Source organism: Solanum lycopersicum, chromosome 12 (assembly GCF_036512215.1).
Source record: "Solanum lycopersicum chromosome 12, SLM_r2.1".
NCBI classification, from domain to species: domain Eukaryota; kingdom Viridiplantae; phylum Streptophyta; class Magnoliopsida; order Solanales; family Solanaceae; genus Solanum; species Solanum lycopersicum.
This window is the reverse complement of record NC_090811.1, coordinates 63,043,142-63,057,894: the sequence shown is the minus strand read 5'-3', so window position 1 is coordinate 63,057,894 and position 14,753 is coordinate 63,043,142. Positions and strand designations below refer to the sequence as shown.

The window sequence follows — 14,753 nt, the reverse complement described above, 5'->3', positions numbered from 1 at the left end:
ACAACGTTTATCAGGAATTGGTACCACAAGCTGTCAGATACGTTTTTGAAATATGGTTTCAAGCAGTCAAGTGCAACAAAGAACAACGTACCCAATATGATCCCACAAAGTCGAGTTTGGGGAGGGCAGAGTGAATGCAGACCTAAACTCTAACTCAGAGGTAGAGAGGTTGTCTCCGATCAACTCTTGGCTCAAGGGAAATATAGTCCAAAGCAGTCCAGGAGAAGAAATGATAGAAGTACAAGAAATAACAAAGCGAACAGAAACAGAAGCTAGGAACGATATAGTAATATAACAACAGTAACTACAACAAATTAATATGATAGTTGAAGTACAAAAAACAACTTATAAAAACAAAAATGAAGCACAAGAAACAACAATACTACAACTACTAGTATGAACGGGTAATAAGACAACACACAACTAGATTGAAAAAGTACATGACATTACCGAAGACTTCGGAGATGACTTTCAGCAAAAAGGCCACAAGGATCCTCCTCCTGAAGAAAGTACATCCAGAGGTGATCGTCGGACACTATTGATTTGAATCTCTTATTGATAACGCACATTTTGGCAGACTGTTTTGCACCCAAATATTTCAATATCTGAATTGTTACATCGAATGGCAAATCCTCAAATTCCTTTCGATACCTCTTATGACGAAAACATTTTCCCCATATTCTGCCGAAGAACTTAAATGCCATTGCCAATACGAACAGCCATCTAATCATCATCTTCACAATCGCACAAGAAATTGCAGAATCAAAATCTAGGTCTGATATTGAGAGTACGTCGAGAGAATTTCTTCAAATTGGGTTTGGGGATTTTTGGGGCGGGAATAACAAGAATTGTCAGTGGAATTGTTGTTAACTTCTTTTTGATTTTTAACTTTAACAAGAATTATATTAGCAAGCGTTTATCGTAAATTAACTTGAAAATAGTATATTTATTTTTTTATTCTAACAAAATTCTCTAAATATATTTGACATACTTTATTTATGTTGAGGGTTCATTAAGACAATTTTTTCATCTTTTCAAGATAAGTGAAGGTCCGAATATAATTTATCATTAGCAAAATCTCACTCGCGGGAAATATTTTATCATGATAGAGCCCAACCAATCAAAATTGGATGAAACTCCACACATTTTCTGATACATGAATTATGGATCCATTCTTAAAATAAAGGCTGGAAAAAGATTTTAATATTTCAGGATTATTTCTACATTTTTGTATTTTTTAATATTTCGATTCGATTTTAATATGTATTTTTGTGTTATTCGATATTTGGATTTATCAAAATATATTATATTATAATATACATGAATATTATATTAATTATTAATATTAAATAATAAATATTACAATTTAATTTAAGAGCAAAATATTACGTCCCTTTTTCACATTGGCACTTTCTACTTCTGGCAACCGGCGTCAAACAGCAGCACACGCAGCACGGCAACAGTCGTTGCCCACAAGTCCGCAATCGACCAGCGTCCAGCAACAGGCAGCAATGGCCGACCACTTTCCATATTTCGCAGTGGAACAGCGACCGATCAGCGACCATCATCAGGTACTGTATTTGATAGATTGATTGATTATATAGCAGGTCCATAGCGCGCACACACACAAAAAAATATATATATATTTGTTGCATTGATTTTTAATGCTTCAAATATCAAAAACTAAGATATGCACCGAAAATCAAATTGAACTTTCTTTAAGTATTTGTTTGTTTGATTGTTGACTCATACAAGCTTCAGATTTGTGAATTTAAATTGAGTCAAAAATTGAGAAAAATATTGGATGAATCTGCATATAACTGCATATTTGATATAAAAAAAAACAGATCAAGATTAGTATATGTATAAATTCAAAGTGAACAAATTATTTAACTTGTTAAAGAGAGAACCACCTCAAAACTTAATTCCATAGATTCGTGTTGTATTTGTTGCATTTAGGCTGATTGGATGTTAAAATTCATAGTTTTTCCATGTTCATGTTTTTGTCCTGCTTTATTTTTGAATGTCACCTTTGATTTCTTTTTCTTTTTCTTTTTTCTCACCTTTTGACTTCGTTCTTAAATATCTATTTCCCTTTACCTTTTTCTTGAATGGATTTAAAAATCAATCCTTAGCTCCAATAAAAGAATCAACGGATGAATCAAATTTGTTTTTGTTTTTGTCACAATTTTCACCACACAATTCACTTTGATGCTTAGTAATCTCAACTCTTGCTTGGTACAAATATCTTCTAGCAACTTCTCTCGAATCTATATCATTTGTAACTAACATCATGACGATAAGTTACTCTTTCATTAACCCGTTCAAACGAATTGCCATAGACTCTTCTTTTTGGTGTACTTCGCAAATCCATTCTCATGCTTAACATTCTTAGACCATCTTTTCAAAATATATTTCTCAAGAATAAAAGAGAAATTCAAGTCAATGAACAAAATTTTAAGTGTGTAACAATATAGACAACCCATGGATTAAAACATATGACAACTACAAATAATATAATTTTCAAGAGCATTGAATTGGATAATTTCAGTTTTCTCACTTTCACTTTTTCAAATTGTATATTTTGTTAGACTCCCTTTAGTTTCAACATTGATTACTCTTTTGGTTGTCCCTTTTATAAATTCATGTTGAAATCTTGTGTAAATTCTCCTAGTGTACACCTGCAACATGCTTTAATGTCCCACAATCTTTCGTGAAAATTCTAGGATCACCCCGAGATTTATAATTTTGTATAGCTTTAGTATCACGCATTTCAACTGTCTGTTGCTCATAATACTTTACAAACTCCATTATACTCATTGTCTTGCATGACATTTCAGTGAAGACTTTATTTGTGCTCTCACTTTTTGGGGTCGATTTGATATCTGCTGAGAAATTAGAACGACTAAATACAGAACACCATTTTTTACTCATATCATACAACTTTTGAAGTCAAGTATTAATCGTACAATACCAATCATCTATCATTTTCTTTTACATACTAACACAAATTCTGATTCTCAATTGCACCTCCACTAGAAAATATCAAAGTAGTATCGAAATCTGATTTAAAGTAAAGATGTGATATATTTTTTTGAGCATTTCTATCAATGTCATTCACACAATCTATGACATGTTCTAGAAAAAGCTTCCTTAATAGCAAAAGTTATGGCAAGAGCTTGATCAGTAAAGATTATTTTTAGTGTTTTCGCTCCCATTGCTTTCAAAAATGTTTGAAAAAGCCAAACAAAAGAATCATTTGTTTCATTGCATAAAAATGCACATCCAAAGAAAAGCATTTTTTCAGTGGTTGTTCACACCAACAAATGAAACACAAATCAATGTCATATCTATTTGTACGATAAATACTGGCAAAAATCATCTCACCCCAAAACACTCGTAGTGCAATTTTAAATGTACTATCTCTTCAAAAGAAATTACACAATCTGAATCTTCATCAACTTGAAAAAAATTAAAAAAGTTTGAATCCTCTGATTTTAAATGCATGAAGTGATTTATCATGGTTTGAGCATCTCCACTACTAATCATATTTCTCATATGTCCTCGCATAAAGTAATGAGCATCTTGTTCAATAAATTCCGCGTTTGCAATTCCACCAACTTCATTATAAACGTATTGAATCTCTTTTTTTGTACGAATACCGGCATCCAACACATAACCAAGAATACTTTTAGTAGCACTTGTATGTAAGCTTACGACCCGATTGTATGAAATGTTTCAAATTATCTTCTATCATTGGATGACTATGCACACATTGAATTCACATACTTTCCATATCCCATTTAAAATTTTGAATTTATACGAGCCATACAACCATATCTATATTTTAATCTTTGTCGCTTCCTTTCTTGAAAAATGGAAAGCTTATCAGATTTTCCTTCACAAGAACAAAAAAATAACCATCTTGTTACTTCTTTATTTATGTTGTAAGTCTTTGCACTTTTTGAACACCAAAACCTTTGGCAGAGCATATGAATTATATGCAATGTATTATTCTTCTTCATAATTGAATTTCGTACCAATCTTAAAAGCAAAGTTTGAATTTGGTGTAAAAAATTGTGCATAGTAGATACAGACCAAATTGTAGATTTGATAGGAAGCTTGAAATTGACACTTTTTGGTGGTGACCAGCATGCTTAATGCTGAAGAATACAATCTTACCAGTTTCAAAAAAAATAAATGTATTTATCTTCTATTTTTTGGGTGGAACATGGCAATTGCAAATCACACACAGACCATGATAGACTTTTTGAGCTCATTACACAACATGTATTGATGCTACCTCATGTACATAAGTTACTAAATATTCTTTAATCATAAAGAAAAAGTAACAGCAGTTTTATTATTGCTATGTCATGTCTGAACTCCAATCTGTTGCTTAAGTTTTCCTTATACACTTCATTCTTTCTAAACATAACTTTTTACTTGTTGGATTGGCTTACTGCAGCATTTGCACCCAAACTGATAACTGGGACTTGATATGCAAGTATGCTAAAAGGTTTGTCAAGGCAGGAATGAAGCTACGAAAGACTTCCTTGGACACTCGGATGGAATTTGCCTCAGAAATAGAACTTTTCAAAAGATAAAAAGATGTAGAACTTTATATCTCAATCTTCTTTTTTGTTGCATGAGTGGCTTCAAGTTAATAGGGTGAATTTCTTAGGGCTTCAGTTGTAATGGATAATAGGCCAAACAAACACTAAAGCTTACTGCTCTGGCTTTGGCACACTGTTGTTGACTGCATCTTTGCTTCTGCAGGAGATGTGGATGCTTTGTGAAAAATTGAGAAGATACAATTACAAATCATGAAGGAACATACTCTTGGAAGTGGACTTTCATGTGGTAAGATAATTCGTTTTCTTTTACCTGCTCCCTTTCTTGTTTCAACACAAAACTGAATTAACACAAAGGGGACAAAAATTCGTAGCATATAGCCTACTAGAGAAGTGATTAGTAAAATATTTGAGGTCTTGATAGTAGACTTTTAGAAACATTTTTGGTGCTTTCTTGCATTTAACACCATTGTCCCTTACCTGCTACTCCTTGTTGAAGGTTTATAGGTCCCTGATTTTGGAGCATTCCATACAATTACGCTTTCTGTTGAATGCCTTGAATTGGGCCCTTAATTTTCTGTTGATTCTGTATGTTGGGCCCAAGCCTGTTAGGGCGTAGCTTAGCACTATATATAGACGCTATGGGAAACTCTATTCTGTAATTCTGTTTTTGCCTTTCCATAATAAAACTGCTCCCTCTCTTCCCGTAGACGTAGCCAATTTATTGGTGAACCACGTAAATCTGTTGTCTTGTTTTTCGCGTTTATATTTTCTCGTATTATCTCAAATTCCGCACAACAAACTGGTATCAGAGCCTCTCGGTTAATCGGTGTTCTTGGAGAATTCGAGATGTTTGCTTTGAACGTGAAAATCGACAAATTCACAGGGAGGAACAGTTTCAGTTTATGGCAGATCAAGATGCGGGCTTTGTTGAAACAGCAAGGCTTCTGGGCGCCGTTGTCGAAAGACAAGAACGCCGTCGTTACTCCTGAGATGGCGATTCTGGAGGAAAAGGCGCACTCGACGATCATGCTGTGTCTCGCGGATGACGTCATCACGGAGGTCTCGGATGAAGAGACTGCTGCTGGTCTGTGGTTGAAGCTGGAGAGTTTGTACATGACAAAATCTCTAACCAACAAGCTGCTTCTGAAACAACGTCTATTCGGTTTACGAATGGCTGAAGGTACACAACTCAGGGAACACTTAGAGCAATTGAATACTTTGTTATTAGAATTGTGTAATATCGATGTGAAGATCGAGGATGAAGATGCTGCCCTGATTCTGTTAGTATCTCTCCCAATGTCGTTTGAGAATTTTGTTCAATCGTTCATTGTTGGGAAAGATACTGTGTCACTGGAAGAAGTCAGATCGGCCCTTCATAGCAGGGAATTACGGCATAAGGCTAACGGCACAAGTACGGACATACAGCCTTCCGGTCTGTTCACCAGTAGCGGAAAGGGAAGGAAAAACGTCGAAAAGAAAAATAAGCCGATGTCGAAGGGTGCAAAGCCGGATGATGTTTGTAATTACTGCAAGGAGAAGGGACATTGGAAATTTGATTGTCCGAAGAAGAAGAAGCAATCGGAAAAACAATCAGTGTCTGCTGCTGTTGCTGAAGAAGACACCAATTCTGAAGAAGATATTGCCCTAGTTGCGGATGAGCACACTCATCATTCAGATGTGTGGGTTCTTGATTCTGGGGCATCCTATCACATCTGTCCTAGGAGAGAGTGGTTCACGACTTATGAGCAGGTAGACGGAGGCAGCATCTCGATGGCCAACAGTTCTGTCTGCAAGGTGGTTGGGACAGGCTCGATCAAGATAAGGACACATGACGGTAGCTTTTGCACATTGAACGAGGTCAGGCACGTTCCATTGATGACGAAAAATCTGATATCTCTCAGTCTTTTGGACAGCAAGGGATTCAGCTGGTCGGGAAAAGATGGAGTCTTGCGGGTCTGGAAGGGTTCAAATTTGATTCTGAAAGGTGTCATACGTGGTACTTTGTATTTTCTACAAGGTTCCACGGTTACAGGTTCAGCCCATGTTGCATCGTCAGAATTTCACCAGAAGGATATGACTAAGTTATGGCACATGAGACTTGGTCATATGGGTGAAAGAGGGATGCAAATTCTGTCAAAGGAGGATTTACTTGCTGGTCATAAGGTTAAGAGCCTAGAGTTTTGTGAACATTGTGTTTTTGGAAAACTACATCGCAACAAGTTTCCAAAGGCCATTCATAGAACAAAAGGCACACTTGATTATATCCATTCTGATTGCTGGGGTCCATGCCGTGTTGAGTCTTTGGGAGGCTGCAGATTTTTTGTGTCCATTATTGATGACTACTCAAGGATGACTTGGGTGTACATGATGAAGCATAAAAGTGAAGCCTTCCAGAAGTTCAAGGAGTGGAAAATTTTGATGGAAAATCAAACAGGGAAGAAGATCAAGAGGTTGAGAACTGATAATGGGCTGGAATTCTGTTGATCTGAATTTGATCAATTCTGTAAGGATGAAGGGATTGCTCGACATCGTACAATCAGAAATACACCACAGCAGAACGGTGTAGCTGAGCGGATGAATCAAACACTTCTGGAGAGAGCAAGGTGCATGCTCTCTAATGCTGGGCTAGATAGAAGATTCTGGGCAGAAGCGGTTAGTACAGCTTGCTACTTGATTAACCGCGGACCACATACAGGCATACAGTGCAAGACACCTATGGAGATGTGGTCTGGAAAAGCTGCTGATTATTCAAATCTGAAAGCTTTTGGTTGTACGGCTTACTATCACGTCAGTGAAGGTAAGTTAGAACCAAGAGCTAAAAAGGGAGTATTTGTGGGCTACGGAGATGGAGTGAAAGGTTTCAGAATCTGGTCTCCAGCAGAAAAGAGGGTTATTATGAGCAGGAACGTTGTCTTTGATGAAAGTTCTCTGCTTAGAACCATTGTGAAGCCTACAACTACGTCAGAAACTGGGAGTCTTGACAAACAGGTGGAGTTTCAAGTCATTCAGAACGAGAGCGATTTAAAAGAACCTGAAGAGGAGGATCAAGAGCCACAGACAGAAACTGATATTCCAGAATCTGTGCCATCAGATATCCATCAGAGTATAGCTCAAGATCGGCCAAGGAGGGTTGGAGTTCGGCCACCTACGAGGTATGGTTTTGAGGACATGGTGGGTTATGCACTGCAGGTTGCTGAAGAGGTAGATACATCTGAGCCGTCTACTTACAAAGAAGCCATTTTAAGTTCTGATTCTGAAAAATGGTTTGCCGCTATGGGAGATGAGATGGAGTCCCTACACAAGAATCAGACATGGGATCTGGTCATACAGCCTTCGGGGAGAAAGATTATTACTTGCAAATGGGTTTTCAAGAAGAAGGAAGGGATATCACCAGCAGAAGGAGTCAAGTATAAAGCCAGGGTTGTTGCCAGAGGTTTCAACCAAAGAGAGGGAGTGGACTACAATGAGATCTTCTCACCAGTGGTCAGACATACTTCCATCCGAGTGTTACTAGCGATAGTTGCACATCAGAAACTGGAGCTTGAACAACTTGATGTGAAGACAACATTTCTACATGGAGAGTTGGAGGAAGAGATATACATGACTCAGCCGGATGGTTTCCAAGTTCCAGGGAAGGAAAATCACGTCTGCAAGTTGAAGAAGTCCTTATATGGACTTAAGCAGTCTCCAAGGCAGTGGTATAAAAGGTTTGACAGCTATATGGTGAAGTTGGGCTATACTCGGAGCTCATATGACTGTTGTGTCTACTACAATAGGCTCAATGATGATTCATTCATCTATCTGGTGCTTTATGTAGATGATATGTTGATAGCTGCAAAGAAGAAGTATGACATTCAGAAGCTGAAGGGTTTACTTAGTGCTGAGTTTGAGATGAAGGATCTGGGAGCCGCTCGGAAGATTTTAGGGATGGAGATCATTAGAGACAGAGAGAGAAGGAAACTTTTCTTGTCACAGAGAAGCTACATTCAGAAGGTCTTAGCGAGGTTTGGCATGTCTTCATCTAAGCCCATTGATACCCCCAGTGCTGCCAATATCCATCTCACTGCCACGTTCGCTCCACAGTCAGAAGAAGAGAAGGAGTATATGTCACGAGTCCCTTATGCCAGTGCCGTAGGAAGTTTGATGTATGCTATGGTCTGTACAAGGCCAGATTTAGCACATGCAGTCAGTGTAGTGAGCAGATTCATGGGACAACCAGGGAGAGAACATTGGCAGGCTGTGAAGAGAATTTTCCGGTACCTTAGAGGTACATCTGACGTTGGTCTCATTTATGGAGGTGATACTCAGTGCTTGATTACTGGCTATTCTGATTCAGACTATGTTGGAGATGTTGACACAAGAAGATCGATGACTGGCTATGTGTTTACCCTTGGAGGATCTGTCGTCAGTTGGAAGGCAACTTTGCAACCTACAGTGACTTTGTCTACTACGGAAGCGGAGTACATGGCCTTCACAGAGGCTGCAAAAGAAGGGATTTGGTTGAAAGGGCTGGTTAGTGATCTTGGTCTACATCATGATCAGGCTACGGTGTATTGTGACAGTTTGAGCGCAATTTGTCTAGCCAAGGATCAAGTCCATCATGAGAGAACCAAGCATATTGACGTAAGGTATCATTTTCTGAGAAGTGAGAAGAGAATCAAGGTGAAGAAAGTAGGAACTGCTGATAATCCTGCTGATATGTTTACAAAGCCGGTTCCACAGAGCAAGTTTCAACACTGTTTGGACTTGCTCAACATCAGAAGCTGTTAATTGCCCTGCGGGGCAACTCTGAGGAAGAGGGGGAGGCCTGACACTATCATAGTGCGTCTGAAGAATCTGTTCAGAGAATTCAAGTCAAGGTGGAGATTTGTTGAATGCCTTGAATTGGGCCCTTAATTTTCTATTGATTCTGTATGTTGGGCCCAAGCCTGTTAGGGCGTAGCTTAGCACTATATATAGACGCTATGGGAAACCCTATTCTGTAATTCTGTTTTTGCCTCTCCATAATAAAACTGCTCCCTCTCTTCCCGTGGACGTAACCAATTTATTGGTGAACCACGTAAATCTGTTGTCTTGTTTTTCGCGTTTATATTTTCTCGTATTATCTCAAATTCCGCACAACACTTTCTCAAAAAACTAATTAACAAGGTAAACATGCACTTCCATATTTGCTTATTCTCTTTTGCTTAAATGAGCAAGATATTCAGCTGGTCTTCGCAATAAGACTTTCGTGCAAGAGCAATCAATGGACATAGATTATTTTACCTATTATTCTCATGTTCTCAGACTTATCATTAGGTTGGTTTGGTTTGGTTTTTCATTAAAAAAGATCTAAACTAATTATTAAATCTAAAAACCAAATCAAACCATGTAAAGTCGTTTTTTTCGGTTTTGGCTTTAGTCGGTTCTTTCGATTTTTTACAACTACGGTGTTTGAAAAAATGATCACTTATCTGTGTGATAAACTAAAGTTAAAAATTGTTAAGTGCTGATGTTCATTGCAGACAGTACCTGATTCAAGAAGGCAAAAATTCATGGTTGAACTTCAAAAGCTAGTTGCGAACTGGCCTTTGGAGAGTGACAAAAGGATGAGAGGGAGGAAGAAGGTAAGCTCTTTATTCTTTTTATTTTGAACATACTAGTATTATTGTTTTGATATTGCTCTGAAATGATTTAGTGCTGACGTAGGACGTTAGGAATTTTATTTTGTTTGTTCGTATTTATGGGTTACCCGTTGGATCTTAGATAGCTTCTATATAGTTTCCTGTATTTTTTTCTGATCCCAGTTGACGTACTGATTCTGTTTTCTTCAAAACGTGGCATGGGTGTCGTCTTCTGCTGTTAAGTGCGTATTCAGGTGTTTGTATATTTTACATCCTCTCCTCAAACCAGTTTTCTTTTATTACACTACTAAACCAGACATTACATCCTCTCCTCAAACCCGTTTTCTTTACACTACTGCACCAGACATTAGATTATAAGAAAAGTGCTTGTATCTTTTTAGATCTTTTCTTAGAGAGCCGCATAAATAGGGAAAGTTACTGGTTGGAATATTATAAATTATCTTTGCGAATTTCAAATGTAAAATAATTAGAAGACAGCTAACCTACATAGATGAAGAATATACAAATACAATACTCATGTAGTAACTTATGCACATGTTTCAGTCTTTGCAGCTGTGACACAGCTTGAACGTAGCCTCAGAATACTCACCATTACCAGTTAGCTTGAGTGAGGATTCTTTTGAATCCTGTAACATTGAATTACCATTCTCATTAATTGACGTTGGTAGGTTTGTTCTGAATTATGTTGAAGGGAGGGGGGAGGGGGCTTCAGTTAGTTCAAAGTTTTTTTTTTTTCATATAGATGGGTCTGACGTTGCAGATAGAGATGGAAACCCTGAAGCAGTCGGAAGGTTTTGTTTGAAATCTCAAATACCTTTATCTTCACAGTTCAAGATCTATTTTGCTTTGGACAACATGGATATCCCTGCAATAAAAGTAGAAGTAGTATGTTTTTACTCGACTGGGAGTCTGAACTTTTTAGCTGTATTTAAAGATGTGGGTTGTATGTTAGGGGCATCTTTCTATGCTTTATCTGTTGTTTTTTGTGGAAATTGGATTCGCAAAACTAAACATCCCAAACATGTTTAGCAGGAATGTAGCATTTTTTATACTACTTTTGGAGTTAAGATGACGTTCGTGCCTTGAACTATGTATGGAGTAAGGATCAAAATACCCTCCTGACTCTGGTGTGTTCAATTTATGTTCTTAAAATGTTTTAGCCCAAGTAGCTTCCATGTCCAGCCATTAAACAGCTAACTCTAGTCTCTTCTTATGTCCATTTCTTTTTTTCTAAATTATTGTATCACAAATAAATAAAAGAGGGATATAATTTCTTAACTGTTCTAAATAAATAAAAAGAAGGATAGAATCTAATTTCAACTGATTACACATTGTTATAGGCTCATAACTGGATCTATTTGACCAGCCTTACTTAACGTGTCTTCTTTGTTATTTGCCGGTGTTTTCTTTCTTTGTGATTTCTTGTCTCTTTTCTTGTTTTCAGAAATTTAGTGTACTTTGAGTTGCAATGTCCACCATGCTGCTTCTTGTCTTCTTTGAAGGCATCAACACCACTGCCTCTTTGAGTTCTAGGTCGATATTGGGACCATAACTTTGCTACACTCTGACTAAAATCAACTCGTATCCTTCGATCATCAATTTTAGTATTATCCATCTTAAAATATGCTTGCTCGCATGACTCCTTGTCCTCGAACTCGATAAAAGCATAACAATGGCTATCCCCAGTCTTGTGATCTCTGATAATTTCAACAGATGTCACGGTTCCAAAGCATGAGAAGATTATATAGAGTGCTTCCTCTTCAGTTGAGGGATTTAATTTACAAACAAAGAGCACATTCTCAGGGGGTTTCATCTCAGCATCAGGAATGTCTCCTACACTTTCAAGTATTACTGCTCGGGAGTGTGCTTCCTTCTCTTCACCAACACCTAATTCCTCATCCTTTGGCGTCCAATCATCCTCTAGTCGAACATCATCATCATCATCAATCTCATCTTCCGGCTTTCTTTCAGGTGAAGCATCTGGAATCAAGTCTTCTAACTGGGAAGGATCATCGAAAGGATCATACAATAGGTAAGTGTGTTTGATTCGTATATTTTGATGAGGCTTGCCCTTGTCATCGACATAAGCTTCATTGATCCTATTTAGCGTGTCAAACCCTTCTGTAATCTCTCCGAAAACAGTATGCTGTCCATCAAGTGAGTCTAGATCATCACGTAACGTGATATAAAACTGGGAAGCATTTAGATTCTTCTCACCAATACCAGTGCTAGACATGGCAACCGTTCCCTTCTTTGAATGCTTCAGGCGTGGATGAATCTCATCTCCAAAAAAACGAGCTTGACTCCCGTATAGAAATTTGTATATCGAATCTCCTCCGGATCCTGTTCCAGTTGGATCTCCCGTTTGCATGGTGAAGTTCTTCCGAACGGTATGTAATAGACAATTATGATAGTATTTTATCTTGCATAATTTAAGAAAATTTTTGCATGTCAAAGGACATTCATCGGTAAACAAATCAATTACCATATCCCCCAAACTTGTTACAATCATGACAGACATAGCGAAATTGAGGAAGAATTCGAAATTTCTGGTGAATACAGAGAAGAGGGACGAATAGGGCTGGCTTTATTTATAAGAAAGAAAGTAACGCGGTCAAACTGTTACTATAGTAATTACATATACTTAAAACTATTCCTTTTCCTTATACATCAAGGACTTGTTTATATTTATTTTTTTTCCTTTTTTTTTTTTTACTTTAATTCATATTTTTTATATTTTATGATTATTTTTTGCACTTTAATATTTTTCTTCTTTGTCGCAACCCATACAAGTTGACTTGTGCAATATCATCAATCTTAATTCAACCAAAAAGCTGTGCAATCTTTGACAATTAAATTTAGGGGTTAATAAGATCGTTAAGAATGTAAATAATCTTTATTTTACGTTTATATATTATTTTGTAGAATTAGAAAAAAGAATGCCACAACAAAAGAACTATTGCAAATAATAATAAGTTAAATGTGGTAGAGACATGCAAATCGTTGCATAACGAAAATTGAATATATTTCTTTAACAATGGTTGGAGGAGAGACAAAATAGCTCTTGTTAAATAATGCGTGGATGCCAATCATCCTCATGTATCAAGCTCTAACCAATAATGTATCATGACATATATATATATAGATTTGTACAAAAATTAAAGAATGAAAAAGTAATGATTAAAGCATAAAAATATGTGTCGCATGCCTTTTTTAATCAGATCTTTTAACTAAAAAATTGAAGTTATGTATTTTGTATATTGTCATTACAGCCGCACTAGAGTAACTTTATCTTTGTACAATTGTTTCGCCTTCACTTTCGTTCTATTTGTATCATCTATTTTTTCACTTTTGTATTATTCATATCTAACTTCGCTTTTCTAGATTCCTGAATGCCTCAACAAAATCAAAATATTCATTATGTATTTTAATAAGTTTCTGACTGTGGATGAAACAGAGAGAACGATGAACAAGAAAAAGAAATTTGAATTTAAATTTTGCATTTTTTTTTGTTCCTTTAAATGTATGACTAAATTCTTGACATCAATTTGAAATGGAATAGCACAATTCATAGAATCTTAATTTGATTTTAAGTTTTTTTTCTCCCTTTATTAGCGCAACAGATTGATATTATCGGATCTTAATTTGATTTTTACTCTTTTTTCCCTTAATAAGCTCAATAGATAGATATTATCCATAATATTGTATCCTAAATTATGTATTCGGAATGCCTAAAAACATGACATTTGTGTATTACAAAAAGAATAGAATAGAAGGTAATTCCACTCTTACTTGTGGAATTCTTAAATTTCTTACTTAAATTTATGTTTTTTTTATTTAACAAAAATGAGATAACTATTCTTAGTAAGATAGTGAACCAATATGAAATGGAGGGCGTATCTTTTAAATTAGGGATAATGGTATACAATGACAAACTAATAATATAAAATAAATATAGTAGCTACCCTTTGATTTATTTGTGTTCCATAGCAAACTGTTTGTCAGTCCCTCTCTCCTTCATATTCTTGCTCGCCACTCTCCTTCTCTCGCTCGCTTATTCTTGTCGCTCGCCTCTCTCACTTTATACAATAGAATCGCATAAATTGTGTTTTAATTGTATAAAGCGAGAGAAAATTGTATAAACACATGCAATACATATATTTTTGCCCTATACACTTATAATTATACAATACAAATATTTTCCTCCCCAAGTCTCTTTTGCTTTTCTCGTTGTATACAAATTCAAATTGTATATAATTTATCTCTTTCTCATTTTATACAGTTCGATTCAATTGTATATTCCTGCACAAGTCTCTTTTTGTCTTTCTCTCTTTCTCGTTTATACAAATTCAAATTGTATATAATTTCTCTCTTTCTCGTTTTATACAATTCAATTATATCTTTCTCACTTTTTCATTTCACACAATTCAAATTGTATATAATTTCTCTCTTTCTCGTTTTATACAATTCGTTTTATACAATTCACTTTAATTGTATATGTATAGCGAACTATATATATATAAGTTTCTTATGGAACGCAATTATGCAAATT

General features: G+C 36.2%; 2 protein-coding genes across 8 annotated transcripts in view; both read right to left on the bottom strand.

The window, feature by feature from the left end:
• The window catches only part of LOC101266703 (actin-related protein 8-like), a 63,012-nt gene extending 62,025 nt beyond the window's left edge, over window positions 1–987 (bottom strand). For 5 of the 7 annotated variants that reach the window (XM_069292312.1, XM_069292313.1, XM_069292315.1 and 2 more), the window contains exon 1: window positions 451–987. The gene's annotated coding sequence lies outside the window, so the exon portion shown is untranslated. The remainder of the gene's footprint in view (window positions 1–450) is intronic. The other 2 variants (XM_069292310.1, XM_069292309.1) reach the window with 2 other exon arrangements.
• Window positions 988–11,471: 10,484 nt separating this feature from the next.
• Window positions 11,472–13,594, bottom strand: LOC101266401 (peptidyl-prolyl cis-trans isomerase CYP59-like). The gene has a single exon (XM_004252472.5). It carries the CDS (start codon window positions 12,720–12,722, stop codon window positions 11,574–11,576), a length of 1,149 nt encoding a protein of 382 aa, XP_004252520.1. The 5' UTR covers window positions 12,723–13,594; the 3' UTR covers window positions 11,472–11,573.
• Between the last annotated feature and the right edge of the window lie 1,159 nt (window positions 13,595–14,753).